The following is an 18,068-nucleotide window of genomic DNA, read 5'->3' on the forward strand; positions in this document are numbered from 1 at the left end:
CATTGATGAAACATTCGCATTTGGCCCTTATTCTGAGCCTCAATATAATCTGAGAACACAGCAAAGAGCGCACCAGATCAATATTGATTTAATTTCTTACAAGAGTCATTAGCTTGAGGGATGGAGTCCTTGGTAATTGGACGTGGCAGCGTAAGCTGTTTGAATGTGCGGTCCTACCTACCATGATCACAGTGCTGACTAAAAATGCGTTTCACTCAGACTCGCTGTCTTGTTTTTTAGGGCTTTATATCAATTACCATGAATTATAAACAGCAGCTCCGTTGAAAAATGAAACTACGGTAAGGCTAAAATGGATCACTTCAGCTACCTAAGGACGTTATCAGAATGTAATGTGTTCGACGGGTTATAAGAAGGTCAGGTTGTAACATTTGCTCGCAGTTCGCACTTAATCTAATGTTTAAAATCCTTACCATAGTATTTTAAATACGTGGAAAATATGTTTATTATAGTCACTTAGAAACATTAGACTCATTATGAACAACAATAACAAAAATTCACTACTTTAATCAGGCTTTGCTGGCCCAATGCTAGATTTCTATGGACATATTTGGTAAGGTGTTCATTGGGAACATTATAGAAACACATGGTCCAACAATGAGACATGTTGGCACAACTTTAGGAGAGTAAAATTGTTTAAAACGTTAGAACAAAAAAAAAAAAAAAAAACATTATTGAAAGCTTTAGGAAACAACATTTTCAAAAACATTTTGAAACCATTCTGCTAATCTAACAAGCTTTTAGATGTCTAGCTATAGCTAGAGTGTCTGACAGTTTCATTATTTGACATGACATGTTTACTCACCACTATCTGATTCATGCAATCATTTATTGAAAAACTAGACTGAGGCCAACTAAAAATACCATCCTGTTAACTTCATCCTGAAATTGATAAAGGCTCTGAGAATATTCTGTCTATTGTGGGCCTGCTAAAAACACAGATTTTATAGGTGTATTTTGTGTAGTGGTTTATGTAGTTGTATTATGTGTAGTGGTTTGTGTAGTTGTATTATGTATAGTGGTTTACTGTATTATGTGTAGTGGTTTGTGTAGTTGTTTTATTTGTAGTAGTTTTTATAATTGCATTATGTGAAGTAGTTTGTGTAGTTGTTTTATTTGTAGCAGTTTTTATAGTTGTATTATATGTAGTGGTTTGTGTAGTTGTATTATGTGTAGTAGATTGTGCTGTTGTATTATGTACTGGTTTAAATAGTTGTATAATGTGTAATAGTTTGTGTAGTTATATATTGTGTAGTGGTTTGTATAGCTGTATGATGTGTACTAGGTTGTGTAGTTGTATCATGTGTAGTAGTTTGTGTTGTATTATGTGTAGTGGTTTGTGTAGTTGTATTATGTGTAGTGGTTTGTATAGTTGTATGATTTGTACTAGTTTGTGTAGTTGTATCATGTGTAGTAGTTTGTATAGTCGTATTATGTATAGTAGTTTGTGTTGTATAATCTGTAGTAGTTTGTGTAGTTGTTTTATTTGTAACAGTTTTTATAGTTGTATTATATGTAGTGGTTTGTGTAGTTGTATTATGTGTAGTAGATTGTGCTGTTGTATTATGTGTAGTGGTTTGTATAGTTGTATTATGTGTAATGGTTTGTGTAGTTGTATGATGTGTAGTAGTTTCTATAGTTGTATAATGTGTAGTGGTTTGTGTAGTTGTATAATGTGTACTAATTTGTGTAGTTGTATTATGTGTAGTTGTGTTATGTGTAGCAGTTTGTGTAGTTATTTTATCTGTAGCAGTTTTTATAGTTGTGTATATGTGGTACTCATCACTATAACTTGTCTAAGAAGATGCCCCGGAAGGCTAACATTTCTGAATCTGAAGAAGTGATATCATTATAGCTTTGTTAATGAAGATCACATTTATGTTCCTAAGATGGAGCTTTCACTGTAACCATGTTAGCATTAATTGAAGTATACTCTTAAATCTATACTGTATAATAATGAAGCTGCTCTTGTCGTGTCTTCTATTGTATAGGATATTCAATTAACGCGGTCTGGTTCACACATAAAGCTCTTCCTGTTGGAGGTTTTCAGAGCACTGGGCTGTGACTTTGTCTTGGCTGTGCTCCTGATCAGCCATGCGTTCTGTAAAACACCCCATTCCAAAGCCAAAATTACTGCATTTAGATGAGCTGGCCCACAGTGGGGTTCTGCGTGTAAGCTGACAGTCACACTCTGCTGTGTGTTATTGTGTCAGCTAATAAGTCACGCGCGTGTTTAAAAACGTAAATTATGTACATTGGCTCGAGTATTCACTAGGATTTAATGTGTGCACAGTTCTGTTGTAAATTTTTGGTAAAATAATGTGTTCTATGGTACATTTTTTAAGTAATCAAATCAGTAGTGTGGTGTGCTCGGTGTTTTAGTTTTCAGTATGTAGGATATTGTGCACAATAGTTCAGTTTAGCAGTATAGTAAGTAGCTTAATTTCATAGTTCATTGTGTAGTGTGTTAGGTAGCATAGTTTTATAGTTTGATGAGTACTGTGTTCAATAGTATAGTCAGAGTAGTGGATTCAGGTGTGTTGAGAGTGTTAGTTTTTCAGAAGGTTTTGTACAGTAGTTTATAGTTCCAAAATACTGTGTTCAGTAGTTTCCTTTAATAGTTTGTTGAGTAGTGTGTTAAATAGTATCGTTTCAAAATAGTGAATACAGTAGTGTGTTCAAAGTTTTTTTTTTTCAGTAGCTTTTGTGTGTTATTCAGTAGTTTACTTCATAGTTCAATGAGTACTGTGTTCAGTAGTTTAGTTTTAGACTAATGAAATCAGTAGTGTGTTCTGTAGTATAGTTTTAGCGTAGTGAATTCAGTAGTGTGTTCAGGGTTAGTTTTTTAGTATGTTATGTATTTTGTACAGTAGTTCAGTTTAGCAGTATTGTATATTCAGTAGTTTAATTTAATAGTTTTTTGAGTGGTGTGTTCAGTAGTATAGTTTTAAAGCTCACTGTGTAGTGTGTTCAGTAGTATAGTTTTATAGTTTGTTGAGTATTGCGCTCAGTAGTATAGTTTTATAGTTTTTTGAGTCATGTGTTCAGTAGTAGAGTTTTAAAGCTCATTGTTTAGTGTGTTCAGTAGTATAGTTTTATAGTTCATTGAGTGTCATGTAGTCTTGTTTGCTGTGTCAGTGTAATTACCTACCAAGTTGAGGTCTTCGAACAAGTTGACGTTTAGCTCGTCATGTTGAATGTGGGGCGAGGGATGAGGGGGAGGGAGCAGCCTATCCTCCACAGGCCGAGGATTGGCACTCCCCATGTTCTCTATGGCATTACCTGTGACAACCAAAGAAACAAACCATTTTAATTCAGCTTTATTCAACTTAATAAAACAAATCAAATGCTAGATTTAATTCCACAATCTTACTAGAATGTCATTTGCTTCCATCAGTGTAAGAATCTGATAGGCCACGCATTGTTTTTGTTAACTAACTAGGTGATTGGCTCTTTATACTGGAGAGGTGGGATTTAAGTTATAGCCACCATGTTGAGTATTTTGTACTGACTCATTCATATTTTTTAAGGAATAGCCTGTCTCTGCTCATACTAGTTGCTGCTATTACCCATAATCCACTACTATTTTGACAGTTAGATTTGGGCGGCTGTGGCTCAGGTGGTAGAGCGGGTTGTCCACTAATCGTAGGGTTGGCGATTTGATTCCTGGCCCATATGACTCCACATGCCGAAGTGTCCTTGGGCAAGACACTGAACCCCAAGTTGCTCCTGATGGCAAGCTAGTGCCTGGCATCGCAGCTCTACTACCATTGGTGTGAATGGGTGAATGAGAAACACTGCAGACCATTTACCATTTAAATCCTTATTCCAGTATGACTGCATTAATGTAGGTTGCATAAGTCAATAATATTCTAAAACAGGAATAAACAGATCAATGTATTGTGGATTTGAATGACACTTAGCTTTATTGGAAGTTTTCTCTCCAGTCAACATCAGTAAATTCAACCATCATGGCCATTTGCCACTAATCTCGGCTGTACACTCTCATGCATTAATAAGTAAGACCATTTAAAGCAGTACATATTTCTCAAAGTTGACTGCTGCCAAATCTGTGAAATTAATATTGCACAATACTCGACATCATTGCCACAAACAGAATATTCACTTCGGCATTTAGGTGAGAATAATAATGGCTTGTTTGTTTTATGGACCATATAATAAGTGGATTCAAATATATAGATATAACCTAGGAGAAGTACACAAGCATGTATTAAAGTACCAAGTAATATGGTGTGAGATGTTGAAAAGTTCTGGATTATATCAAACTTGAGTGTCATATAAAACAAGGTTTGAATGGAAGACCAAGATAATAACATACAGTACTGCTATGTTTGCTTGAGCTTGTTAGGTTGAATTTCCCTTGCTAGGTTGCTCAGACTCAAGTCTGTTCAAGCGTGTAAATATTGGCATGTTGTACCTTCTCAGACTTTGTACTGCATATTGTGCCCAAGGCCAACTTTAACATCCACAGTGTTACAAATAAATTTGATCAGACACCAAAAATAGTTTAATGGAGGACAGATCAATCTTTTATATGGATTTTTATATGGAAGAAATAAAAATATATCTAGGATATATTAAAGAGTGGCCAAAATAATCCAGACAATAATTTTTTTTACCTACAATTTAAAAAATTTCCAAATTATTTTGCCAATTCCATTGTCACATACCCCCTATTGCATTTCACTTACCAATCTGTGATAGTGCAGACTAACACATGCATTCTTCTAGACATTGTGTCTCGGATTTCCCCTCGCGCTGAGTACTGGAGCATTCAGCATGCATTAACAGCATGCACTTCTGAGTTTTCACTAACTGTGTTTACTAGTGATGTGTGTTTGTTTAGTTTCTGTCCTGTCTCCGCCCCTGTTATTTTATTGGTTCTTTCCTTATGTCTCAGCTGTTCTGTGTTATGCCCTTTGATTAGTCTGATATTTAAACCCCCGTGTGTCTTTGTTCCATGCGAAGTATTGAGCTTAAGTATTTGCTGCCTGAGCCGTACCGAGCCTTTGTCCATTGTCCTGGTTTCTCATCTATGCCCTGTTTATGCCCATTTGTAGATCGCCTGACCCATGCCTGTTTTTGGATATTGATATTGCCTCACGATTTGGATTTGTCTGTCTGCAATCTCATTAAAGCTTTTAACTGTACTTGCATCCGTCTCCACCTTGTTTACATGACACATTGCATCTTTTCAAATTCTGCTCACAACATCAATATGCAGCTGAACGCATTTACAGGAGAGTGCTAATTGCTCCATTTTATCTACATGAGTCAACCAAAGCTGTGACTAGCTAGTCTCACACTAATAAACAAAGAGGAAAACAAAGCCATCCTTCCCACGCATAAAGTAGGTGCAAAGTGACAGCATCAGTATTTAAATGGACCAAAAATCTCCCCAAATCGGGGCAAAATTTTAAATCTATAGTCTGTTGTACATACACTGATTCTTTATGTATAGCACATTTTAAAAGGCTGATACTTTGGATTGTGTAGCTCTTTTAAACACACTCTTGGCTATGTGAACAAGTGGCGCAATAACACTCACGCAGGCATGTGTTGCTGTTGAACATGTGCAGGATACGCAGGCACTCCTGCAGCTGATTCCCGCTGCCTTCACAGTTACACCACTGAGACACCTCCATACTGCTATTACTCACATAGTTCGGTGTCATGATCGTACCTGCCAGCAAGGAGAGAGAGAGATATGAATGAGAAAGGTGAAATAAAGAAGGTATAGAATTTTTAAAAAAGACTAAAAAAAGACATTTGAAATGAAACACAGTGAGGGAAATGATGGGCTCATCAGTCAGACCTCCATCTGGGAGAATCTGCAGCTTGCTCAGCCCTCGACTTTAATCATGTTAACACATGCAGCCACATCGTCTCTCGTTTATGTGACACATCTCAGACTAATTTCGTTAAAATGCCTGATGTCCTGATAGTTCAGGTCCATGTCACACTGGGGATTCAGCACAAACCCTCGAGGCTGCTGGGACATTTTCCTAATTACTGAACCTGTGTAATGGCATCTTGTCCCAGAGGAAATGTATTCAGTAATCAGATATATTTCAGCTCAAGACAAACATATTCATTTCACTGAAATGAAATGTAGTGTACGGGAAATACTAGAGCTGGCAATAATTAAATATTTTATAGATGAACCAAAATTTTATCCACAGAAAATCTTTTGACATAAATCATGGGCAAAACTTTCAGATTATGGACAAAAGATTACAAATGCTGAAAATTTGCCCAAAGTTTCACCCCTGGATTTTTCCATCTCAGGTTTGAAAGATGCCTAAAAGCAAGGCATCTCTGTGAATATGAAGGGCATAAACAACAGTTTTATTTTCATTCATTTTCAGAACGTGCTTTGTACTGATCAGGCTTGTGATGGATCCAGAGTCCAGGGTCCTGGCAACACTCAATTGTTTTGCATGCATCAGACATTCACTTTTGTTATAAGGTTGCAGCTTCCTTTCTGATGACTCTGCCATGCAGATAATGTTTGTGCAAACAAGTAGAATGGTGCAATCAGCTAAAACTTACTGCATGTCCTTACTCTCTTTAGGGATTTGGTTTTGCCTTTGTGGCCAACATATTGGCAGTTTTATCTTAACATTTTCTTGGTCTTCCAGATCTTGCCTTGACTTACACACCCAGATTCAGAGTGGAATACACCCTGAATGTGATGCCAAGCCAACACAGGGCACTGTGCACACATACATCCACACCTAAAGACAATTTGGAGTAACCAGTGTACCTTGTGGAATGTTTTTAGGAGGTGAGAGGAAAATGGAGAACATGTGAAGCTCCACATAAACAGAGCACAGGGTTCAACCTGGGGATCCTGGAGCTGTGAGGTGGCAACACTACCTGCTTCACCAACATATTGCCCAACAGCTTACATTTTTATATAATTTTCCCTTGTTTATTGTCAGCTCAGTTTTGTAAAGTAATTGTCTATTAAAAAGGTCAAACTTGCCTTTTCATTGCCTTGTACTTTTTCAATTATGTTTTAATGAATAAGTTGAAATGTTTTTCAGTTTTCAAAATAAATCATTACAATTATTGCAGCAGAACATAAAGCTTTGTTCTGGGCTGGGTTGGTTTCATTTTTTCAGTCAATTCTTGGCTGAAATTCAGGGCCACTCTGGACTGGAAAATAAAACTGAAAACCATCTGGCTTTCCCTTAGATAAAATCAAGAAGAAAAAAAAACAATTATTTAAGAGCACTTGGATTCATTTATCTCGGTTCTGCTCTCCTCATGCTGTTATATCCTACAGCTGTATTGTGTACACCGTTGGCCCTGACTAAATCAGTGTTTGTATTTGTCATTTCTTTTATTTTATGTTGTTTTGGTTTAGTTCCGTGCAACCATCTAAAGGTGCACATAATCCAGGTGAAATTTGAATCCCTCCTATCTGTTTGTTTCTTTGATGTGAGCTTATTTAAAAGAGACTCAGGCAGGATTGTTGCATTTGAAGTTTGATTCCCTATGCTGAGTTTTGGTCAAATTTGACTTACAGTCTTGCAGTGTGTTATTGTCAGAACACACCTTGAGGAAGGATGGAAGGCTCACAGACATGATTACAGGAGCACCTATAAATAACACAATGTGCGTATGTTTCCTCTGCCAGGTATCACTACTGAATTTACATACTGGATTAACATATTTTTATGCAAATTTTTTTTACATATTTCTTTTAAATCTGTACTTCTAAAATTAATACATGTACACAAACCTCTTCACCAGGACAAATACCCTTACATGAGAATTTGATAAGTAAGCTTGGAGTCAATAAACATATTTAGCTGAATGCATAATCACATACTTTAAATGTTAGCGATATTTTCCTTAAATATTTTCTCTTCATATCACCCAACCTGAGAGAACACTGAGTGAAAGCTCATTTACAGTCCACTTCCTCCAATTCCTGTGTGCTCTGAAGTTTTAACTGTAATAAACATCTGCACACATACATGTCCACGTCAAACTGCTTTACTTGGAGCACAGTGACGCGGATCATCTGTGTTCAGTTCGTGTAAATGGGCATGGACCTGGGGCTGCGGTCTTCCAGTGGGCCGTCACAGGGCATTTATCAGCACATGATTGCTCACCGATCAGTCCAGCGTACGCCTTCAGGCAGACGGCTCCGCTCTCACGCAGACAGCCTGAAGGGGAGTAAGAGGACGGCTGGCAGTTCTGCTGGAAATCAGCCAGTCTGGACCTGAGAGAGAGCGAGAGATAAAGAGAGGGAGAGAGAGGGAGAGAGAGAGAGAGAGAGAGAGAGAGAGAGAGAGAGAGAGAGAGAGAGAAAGAAATACAGAATTTTGAAGTTTAAATATTAAAACATTGAAACCATCAAGTCATAAAATAATACAAAATAAACCCCCCAAAAAACGTAAGTCACTCTTAGAAAAATTAACTTAAACATAAAAAAAAAAATGGAAAAGGGACTCAATTTCTAGATAGAACAGTGGCAGGGCAGAGAAAGAGAGAGCGGAGGAGGGGGGTGGATCTGAAAGCTGCATTTTTGTTTTAAAATGCTCTCCGTCTACACTGGTGTTTTTAAACTTTAGCGTTTTCCCAAAAAACTCTATGAGGTGTTCCCTTTCAAAGGGAACGCCATGTTGCGTGAGCTTCATGCTGTGGGATGATGCACCCTCGTGCACGACCGATATCTGAAGCTTGTGTAACATCATGCCTAAGCATGTCATGTGATATGAAAATGGCACCTGTGAACAGTGCCATCAGCCTTATTATGTTCAGTGAGACTGCATGTTGGTCATTTGTGTAACGCTCACAAAAAGAATCTTCATTTCCTCAATTTCTTTTTTTTTTAAAAAAAGAAAGAAAATCTCTTTAATTTTCTGTCCCTTTAAAAAAGAGAGAAAACAGTATGAATGAGAGAGAATTCAGGAAGTGTGTCATGCCTTGCTCCCGTTTCATCACTGAGGGGGACAGACACACTTTCTACATGAAGTGTTTAGGGGTGGAGCATGCCAGGGCAGCCTTCAAGAGGTCTGACTGTGCTCATTGTGAATGCCTTACAAATAGGCAGCTCCGCTCGCGGCTCACCCTCTTCTTGGCCGAAGGTAGCTGGGTTTCAAAGCCTTGTGGATCAGATCCTGGCCATATTGTATGGATCTGGAAGAGGAGCCGGAGAAGAGCGCTGCTTTATCTCTTGCTGTGTCTTCCGGGACCGTCTTTCGGGCAGATTTTGGAGATCGTGTCGTGACTCCTTCTGCTATGCCAAGCCAAAAAAAAAAAACCTCTCTGACTCCAAGGAGCCAGAAGGGGGTGTCATTGCACGAAAAATGGAGAGCAACAGTATATACAGAGCTGCTTGAAGTGATTACTAAGGTAGTTGAAAAACTAAATCTGGGGATTTGAAAAACTAAATCTGGCCTGGTGAAGAGGAAGTGGCTTGTAGCAGGCTGGACAAGCGCTTGCTCCCCAGTGAAAATAAATCTCCCTCACACTGCAGAAAACTCCCCCTTTTTCCAGAAGTGCATGATGAAATATATCACGGTTCTGGGGAAAACTACACACTAGCCATATTTATAACCCTACGATGTCAGATTATTTGGCCATTGTGGGGAATGAACAGCATGCCTATTTAGCTATGCTGAAGGTGGAGGAGGCGCTTGCGAGCTACCTCTTTAGATCGATGGAAGGTAATTTAGGGGGTCGACTTTGCCATTCAAGCCACCTCGGCATTGGTGGGCAAGGCCTATGCAGCAGTGTGTCTCGCTTGTGGGTCACCGCATACAATGACAGTGTTTCAGGCCTACCAAGCATATCTGCAGCGTGAGCTCAACATACGGCGGCATTCAGCCAGTTCCTTCCCCATCGTGTTGAGTTCACCTAGTGCTAGTGTGAGGGAGGCACAGAAGGCAAGTGTGGTGGCCAGTCTCCCCCTGCGGAGAGCCAACGGACTGGGTGGCCACAGTCACAGCCTGCTAATAGGCTTGATCTGAGAATGATCATAAAGGCCAAGCAGACACAGAAGGAGGGGTCCTATGTGCCCATGGAGAGACGTATCAGGGGACAGGAAGTTCCTGAGGTTCACAGGAAGTTCCAGAGGTTTGCAATTGGGTAAGGGTTAGGGTCAGGGATTACCAATATCAGGTTCTTCCCTTTGGGCTAGCTTTATCCCCTCGCACATTCAAAAAGTGCATGTACTAAACAACCTGGATGACCTGTTAATTCTAGCACGATCAAAGGAACTGGTGATTCATCATTGAGATGGTGTTCTCGCCCACATGAAGGGCTTGGGCTCAGGTTGAACCTCAAGAAAAGTCTGCTTTCTTCAGTGCGGAGGACAACTTTTCTAGGGGTATATGGGATTCTATTATGATAAGGCGTTTCTATCCCCAACATGCGTAGGGTTAATCCTATCAACATTGAGCAAGATAAAGCTGGATCTGGGCATCCCCTCCAGTCTCTATGAGAGACTGTTGGGGCTTATGGCAGCAGCCAATGTCATACCATTGGGCCTATTGCACAAGTCCGTTGCCGTGGTGGCTGAATAGTCAAGGGTTTCATCCGAGGACGAAACATCTGAGAGTAATCAGTGTCATGCGGCTATGCCTACATGCGCTGAGAATTTGGAGGTGTCCCCAGTTTCTAGCCTCGGGTCACACTTTAGGGCCATCTCCTTATCGCAAGACGGTAATGACAGAAGCCTCCCTCACAGGCTGGGGTGTGGTCTTAGATGGCTGTCTAGCTCATGGTCTCTGGAGCTTCAGATGAGATCTGGAGTGGCATATAAATTGCCTAGAAATGTGGGCCATATTTCTAGCACTGAAATTCTTTCTACCTCAATTGAGAGATCACCATGTGTTAGTTGTGACAGACAAGACAGCGGTGGGCTCATATATCAACCACCGGGGAGGGTTACATTCATGCCCCCTGTTCAGGCAGGCGCAACTAATTCTTCTCTGGGCAGAGGGAAAGTTCTTGTCACTGAGTGCAATGTACATTCCGGGCAAGCAGAATGTGGGGGCAGACATCATATCAAGGCAGGTGTGAGGCCCAGGGATTAGAGGCGCCATCCACAAGTGGTGGAGTCCATATGGCAGAGGTTTGGCCAAGGAGACAACACACTGCCTGCTGTGGTTCGCACTCATTCCTCCCACACCATTGGGGCCAAACGCCATGGTCCACACGTAGCCAAGGTCACATCTGTACACTTTTCCCCTGATTGCTCTGCTCCCACAAGTTCTAGCGAGAGTTTGTCAGCACCGTCTACGTCTGCTGTTAGTAGCACCTTATTGGCCAGTAAGAATATGGTTCTCAGAGATAATATCCGATATCTATTGTCTCAAGCCGGTGGGCTGATTTATCACCCTTGGCCAGAACTAAGAAAACTGTGAGTCTGGCCCCTGAGGGGCACATGCTCATAGATTCTGGTCTCACAACTGAAGTTGTAAAGAACATGAAGGCTAGAGCAACATCCATGAGGAAATTGTATGTGCTTAAGTGGTGACTTTTTGTCTTGTGGTGTGAGGAACATCAGCTAGACCCAGTAAACTGCACAATAGCTACAGTCCTGGAGTTCTTACAAGGATGTTTCTCAGCAGGGTTGGCTCCTTCTACGATCAGGGTCTACGTGGCCATCATTTCAGCCAGCTACACCGCTATTGATGGAGACTCTCTGGGGCAATATTCTCTAACCTCAATGTTTATGCGTGGTGTCAGGCAGCTGAGGCCCATCTGCAAGCCATGCATACCTCCCTGGGACCTTTCTGTGGTCCTGGAAGGTCTATCAGGTCTATCAGGTCCCCATTTGAGCCCTTAGAGTCAGCCACAGAGAAGCTTCTGACTTTAATAGTTCTTCTGCTGGCCCTGACATCTCTCAAGCAAGTAGGAGATCTAGAAGCTCTCTCTGTTGCCCCTTCCTGCCTTGACTTTGCCCTTGGATTAGCCAGGGCCTTCCTATATCCTAGGCTGGATTATATTCCTAAAGTGCCTATGTCTGCTGCCCAGCTGGTAGTGTTGCAGGCTTTCTGCCCTCCTCCATTCCTTACACTGGAACAAGAGAAATTGCATCTATTGTGTCTAGTAAGGGCTCTCTGTACTTATGTCCACCACTCGGGTCAGTGGCATAAGTTGGCGCAGCTGCTGGTATGCTTTGGCGACGACAGTAGAGGTGATGCTTTGTTGAAGGAGTGCATCTCTAATTGGATAGTGGAAACAATCTCTCGCTACGCCTCTGGGCATAAGGGTTCATTCCACTAGGTGGGTCCCTCCTCGAAGGCTTTCTCCAAAGGGGTACCCATACAGGATGTGTGTGCTGCAGGGTTTGATCTATGCTGCACACATTCACTTGCAGTGACCCTCAGGCTCTGATCTTTTGAACAGGCCATGATGACATAGTGGGTATTCTCATTCCCACAGTGTGAAGTTATGAACTTTGAGTTCCTTTTGAAAGGGAACATCTGGGTTACGCATGTAGCCTTGTTCCCTGAGACGGGAACAAAACGTTGCGTAGCTGTGTTATACTGGGGCATGCCTGTGAATTGCATCTTCACTTCATGTAAAAGAGGCTGACAGCATGGTTCACAGGTGCCGTTTTTAAATCACAACATGCTTAATTGCCACATCACCTATAAATAGGCATGATGTTACACAAGCTTCAGATACTGGCCACACGTGAAAATGCTTCCCACAGCGTGAAGCACACGAACCACCTTGTTCCCTTCTCAGGGAACAGGGTTACATATGTAACCCATACGTTTTTATTTTGCTTTCCGTCTCTTTGAATTGATGTGTTACACCGACAAATAGGAATCACGAGTTAAACATTCTGTCCACGTCGAAAAAACGTAATATGTAGGTTGTACAAATTGACATTAATCTTAACAACACAATCAAACTTGATTTCAGGCACAACAATTGCAGTACAACGTTGTCCACCATCATGTTTGTTTTGTCTAAGGATATGTCTTTGTTTTTGAATATCTCTGTTTTCTCAATCCACACTAAACTGCAAAATCTGCATTTTCAAATTCATCCACTTGGGAGAGCGTTTTTGAAAAGCACCGTTTTCGCTGGACAAAAACACTGTCTCAGTGTGGACAGAAGGCCAAAATGTAGAGAAAAAGATGCATTCAAATTTATCCACATTAATGTGGACCCAGCCAATGAGGCGTGATGTGGAAGAAATGTGCCAATGTGGAAGAAATGGAAACATGATGTCTAATATAAAATGGAAGTGTGTGTGTGTGTGTCTGTGTGTGTGTGTGTGTGTGTGTGTGTGTGTGTGTGTGTGTGTGTGTGTGTGTGTGAGATAATAATAATCCATCCATCTTCTACCGCTTACTCCTTTTCAGGGTCACGGGGAACCTGGAGCCTATCCCAGGGAGCATTGGGCACAAGGCAGGGTACACCCTGGACAGGGTGCCAGTCCATCGCAGGGCAAAATCACATACACACTCACACACCCATTCATACACCACGGACACTTTAGACACGCCAATCAGCCTACTATGCATGTCTTTGGACTGGGGGAGGAAATCAGAGTACCCGGAGGAAACCCCCGCAGCACGGGGAGAACATGCAAACTCCGCACACACAGGGCCACGGTGGGAATCAAACCCCGGACCCTGGAGGTGTGAGGCGGACGAGCTATAATAATAATGAATCTAGCAAAACTGATCATCAGCATAGAAGTTAAAGCTTAGATGCTGTATATAAAGGATAACTAAAACAGAACCTTGTGGGACACCAGTTTATATAGGATTTCTGTATAATATACTCTATTTGTAAAAAATAATGAAATAGTAGGAAAATGTGTGTGCATTACTGTGTGAGTCCCTGTGTTTGTGTAGGTACACCCACCTGCACAGGTCATCACGGAGGCAATAGCTCTCCAGGTGCAGGCAGTTAGGTTGTGCATCTTTCTCCTCATAGGAACAGGAAGGGACAATGGTCTTCCTTCTTCTCTCTCCACATAATGGCTCAGTGCAGGAGCAGAAAAGCACACCAAAGCTGTACTCTTCAGGCACACGCTCCAGAAACCTGCGCAGTGCCCGGTGGCACTTCTGTCTGTTGCAGCGATCTGAGCCTGCCACTCGCTTGGTGCACGCCAGCACATACTCTGCACGTAGGGCACCACATTTCTCGAACAGCCCACAGTCCTGCGCTGCCTTTAAACACTGGTTCTGTCCATCTACTGGAAATGAGGACACTGAGAGAGGTAGAGAGGGAGAGATGAAGGTGTGAGGTGAGGTGTGAATTAGAGCACGTCAGCAGGGTGACTGGGTGCCAGCCACCTTTTCGGTCCAGTGCTGCAGAACACGAGGACCTGAAAATGATGTAATATAACACTTTTGCCTTTGGCCTTTAGGGTGTTTTATAAGATGAATTGGAATCAGATACAATGGTTCAGTGTTCCACAATCATTAAGAAAATTGTACACTGAGTTTCCATTTTATTAGGTATACCAATTTTGTACCTACACTTGCTAGCCCATGGCTTGAAATTGCCCTGAAATAAACCTTGAAAACTTCAAAACAAATACCAAATCCACCCCTGGCAAGAATAAGTCAAACCATGACAGCACAACACTTTAGGCTATTGACAATCATAATGTGCATAGCCATCACCAGCAAGTGGACTGACTAACATAATAGCTAGCTGACAGAAATCGTTTTATACTTCTGAGCGGTTGCTTGCATCATCCTCTCAGGTGGTGACGGCTCTCCGCAATTCTCTTTGAGTTTCTGCTCTTTTCACAGTAATAAATCTCAGCAGGGTCCCATCAGATATGAAGTAGGTAAGCCTATTTAAGGCCGTATTTTGAAATTCTACTATATTTTCCTTATGTTTTATAGATTCCACCAAGGAGATTTAGGGGCCAGATTTTCAGAACCCACTCAAACCATCATATCTTTCCAGGGGCAGCCATAACTAGTCATAGACTTCCCCAGACCACCACTATTCATAAACTACAGCACATTTTGGTGAGAGTGGTGACAGTCCGCCTTGTCATCTTGATGTCACAGCCCACTGATCCACTGGCTGAAATTAGCGATATGGTGAACAAAATGGTTTCACATGACTGCCATAATTATGTGCCAGATAAATTTTTAAGAATGTAATAATAAAAAAAAAAAAAACATGAAGCATGATGGTGCAACTGCAACCTCACAGCTTTGGGGTTTGATCCTGTGTTCCTAGGAATGAATAAACAAAAATGCAAAACAATTGAACAAAATGTAACCTGCTACTTTGACACTTAACTGTAATAATATTTAATAATATTTTCTTGACATGTTAATCTATAATTTATTCATTCATTTGTAATAAGAGCTTTATCTTGGTTAGCTCTTTGGAGCCAGAGCTCATCCCAGAATCACTGTGTGTGAGGTGAGGACACACCTAGAATTGGATGCCAGACCATTGCAGTGCCCTCGTTCACACCTAGGGGCAATCCGGAAGCCGGAGAACCCATAAAGACATGGAGAACATGTGAAATTCCATGTACAGTGCTGTGAAAAAGTATTCGCCTGTATTCTGTTTTCTGATTTCTTCTGTTTTTGTGCATATCTTATACTAAATAGTTTTATAGCTTCAAATGAAATACAACATAAAACAAAGACAACCTGACTAAACACGCAATACAGTTTGTATTTTTCTTTTTTATTGAAGCAAAAAATAGTTACCCAACACCCATGTAATAACCCCCATGTGTTATCCAACACTAATGTTATCCATCACCCATGTGAAAAACTAAGTGCCCCCTTAAACTTAAAATCTGGTTTGGAGATTGGAGGATCATCTACATGTGTTTTGGCAAAATTCAGACGAGCCTTAATGTATTTTTCTGATAGTGGAGTCATGAACAGTGACCTTTATTGATACAAGAGAGGCCTGTAGTTCCTTTGATGTTGGCCTTGGCTTTTTTGTGACTTGCTGGATGAGTAGTTGCTGTGCTCTTGGAGGAAATTTGGAAGGTTGGCCACTTCTGGGAAGGTTCAATACTGTGCCGAGTTTTTTCCATTCGGAGATAATGGTTCTCACTGTGGTTCTTTGGAGTTCCAGAGCCTTTGAAATAACTTTGTAACCCATCCCAGACTGATGTATTTCAATCACCTTCTTCCTCATCATTTCTGGAATTTCTTTGGCATAGTGTGTTACTGGGTAAGACCTTTTAACCAACTTCATGCTGTTGAAAAAGTTTCTATGTAAGTGTTGATTTAATTGAACAGGGTTTGCAGTAATCAGTCCTGGTTGCATCTAGTCTAGCTGAACCCCATTATGAATGCAGTTTCATAGATTGGAGAATTAGTAACTACAGGGGCAAATACATTTTCACACAGGTCCGGTTGGTATTGGATAACTATTTTTGCTTCATTAATTAGCATCATCTGTATATTGTGTTTATTCATGTTGCCTTTTTTTATCTTAGATTTTGTTTTAATTTCTGAAACTGTTTAGTTTCAGAGTATAAGTATTTGTATGTTATACATAAAAACAGAAGAAATCAAGATGGGGCAAAAACTTTTTCACAGCACTGCATACACCCATGCTCAGGATTAAAGCAGGAACACTGGAAGTATGAGACAGTAACGCTACCTACTGTGCCATCATGCTGCCTGTAGTATATTAGCTAACCATAAATAGCTAGTTGCTGAGAAAGACATTGTTAATGGTCATGTTTTTTCTTCCATCCCAAGCAAGAACTTGCAGCTGAAACACTCTATGTCAGCATCACCATTAAGAATAGTCCATCATCCGAGTAATATGTGGCCAGAGGTGAAGCTGTCAGTGATGAATGGGGTAAAGGAGGGCTAACACATTGCACATAGCAATAGACAGGCCTCCTGTCAGTAATTGTAGCTCTACAAAGTGCACTTATACGGTTGGTATACCTGACACTGAGTGTTGAAGATGTGAAGTACCTGCCACAATCGAGGCCAGTTTTGTTACTTCGCTATTTCTCGCAAGCTCCAGTTCGATGTCCTCGTACGGGGACGTCTCAATGTCATCATACCCTGCAACAGACACACAATCAGTCTTATCAGTGCAGCTACACACACTTGGAGCCAAACAAGTGGTGGAATATTCCAGCGTAATTAAGCCTGCTGAAGCGCACCATTACCTTATCGTTACAGCTAATTAAGTGAGCTGCTGTGCTTAATCAAATTACTGGGATTATATGATGGCTCTATGATGATGCATAACACATAATAACATAACTAATATTGCCTAGTTATCATCTAGACTTAGAAGACTCCTAGGGGGAAAGTGTACATGTGTGGGGGAGGTTATTTGCTTCGGCAGCATCGGTGAGAAAGCGTGATGAGTTCAAATCAGACAGACGAGTATTCCATGTGTGCGATATAATTCCGACGAGCCGCATTCCACGCTCAACATCGAAATTATAAAGCATCATTTTTCTTATCACGATCTCGCATGCAGAAAAGCACAATGCAAATGAGTGTTTTTGGCACGACGTGTATCACGGCGCAATCACGCAGCTGTGAGCCGCGGCCGGAGATACGATTCACAATTTGAAACGCAGGGCTGAACACTTGACATTTCCATTTGACAGTGGCGGAAAAGCGCTCGTTTCACAGGACTGCTCGTCTCTGCTCTGACAAACTCTATCCTGACTCTCCACACACTCGTATCACCACTCAGACACTAGCATATTAGGATACTTGAAACCATTTCAATGATACAGCGGTATGTATCTCATTTGTATTTTGTTTGAATAAATATTTAATGATCATTTATTTATATACCACTCTTTCATACTGTGTATGAAGGTCAACAAGGAAGATTACCTATACCGATATGACCTGGTTGCAGGAAGGGGAAATAGGCTAACGATAAACAGTAGAACCCTGCATTTTTTGTAATTTCACTAAACTCTAAAGCATGGTCCTCTTAATCTAATGTTATATTTACGAATACAAACAACGCCTAAACTAAATAAAATGATGACTGATTATGGGTCTGTTAAAAGTATGGAGAACTCAGAGGCTGTGAGCAATGAGTGAATTCTG

At 40.9% G+C, this 18,068-nt stretch overlaps 1 protein-coding gene across 2 annotated transcripts in view; it reads right to left on the bottom strand.

Moving 5' to 3' along the window:
* gfra3 (GDNF family receptor alpha 3) overlaps positions 1–18,068 on the bottom strand; it is a 58,597-nt gene that overhangs the window by 12,034 nt on the left and 28,495 nt on the right. The window contains exons 3-7 of one of the 2 annotated variants that reach the window (XM_017486129.3): positions 16,959–17,051; positions 13,894–14,242; positions 8,166–8,275; positions 5,588–5,722; positions 3,170–3,300 (exon numbers count right to left, since the gene is read on the bottom strand). In XM_017486129.3, the coding sequence (XP_017341618.1) occupies positions 3,170–3,300; positions 5,588–5,722; positions 8,166–8,275; positions 13,894–14,242; positions 16,959–17,051 (818 nt within the window). Of the gene's footprint in view, positions 1–3,169; positions 3,301–5,587; positions 5,723–8,165; positions 8,276–13,893; positions 14,243–16,928; positions 17,052–18,068 lie in introns of both variants that reach the window. The other variant, XM_017486128.3, reaches the window with a different exon arrangement.

The sequence above is a fragment of the Ictalurus punctatus genome, chromosome 14 (assembly GCF_001660625.3).
Source record: "Ictalurus punctatus breed USDA103 chromosome 14, Coco_2.0, whole genome shotgun sequence".
In the NCBI taxonomy this organism is placed as follows: Eukaryota; Metazoa; Chordata; class Actinopteri; order Siluriformes; family Ictaluridae; genus Ictalurus; species Ictalurus punctatus.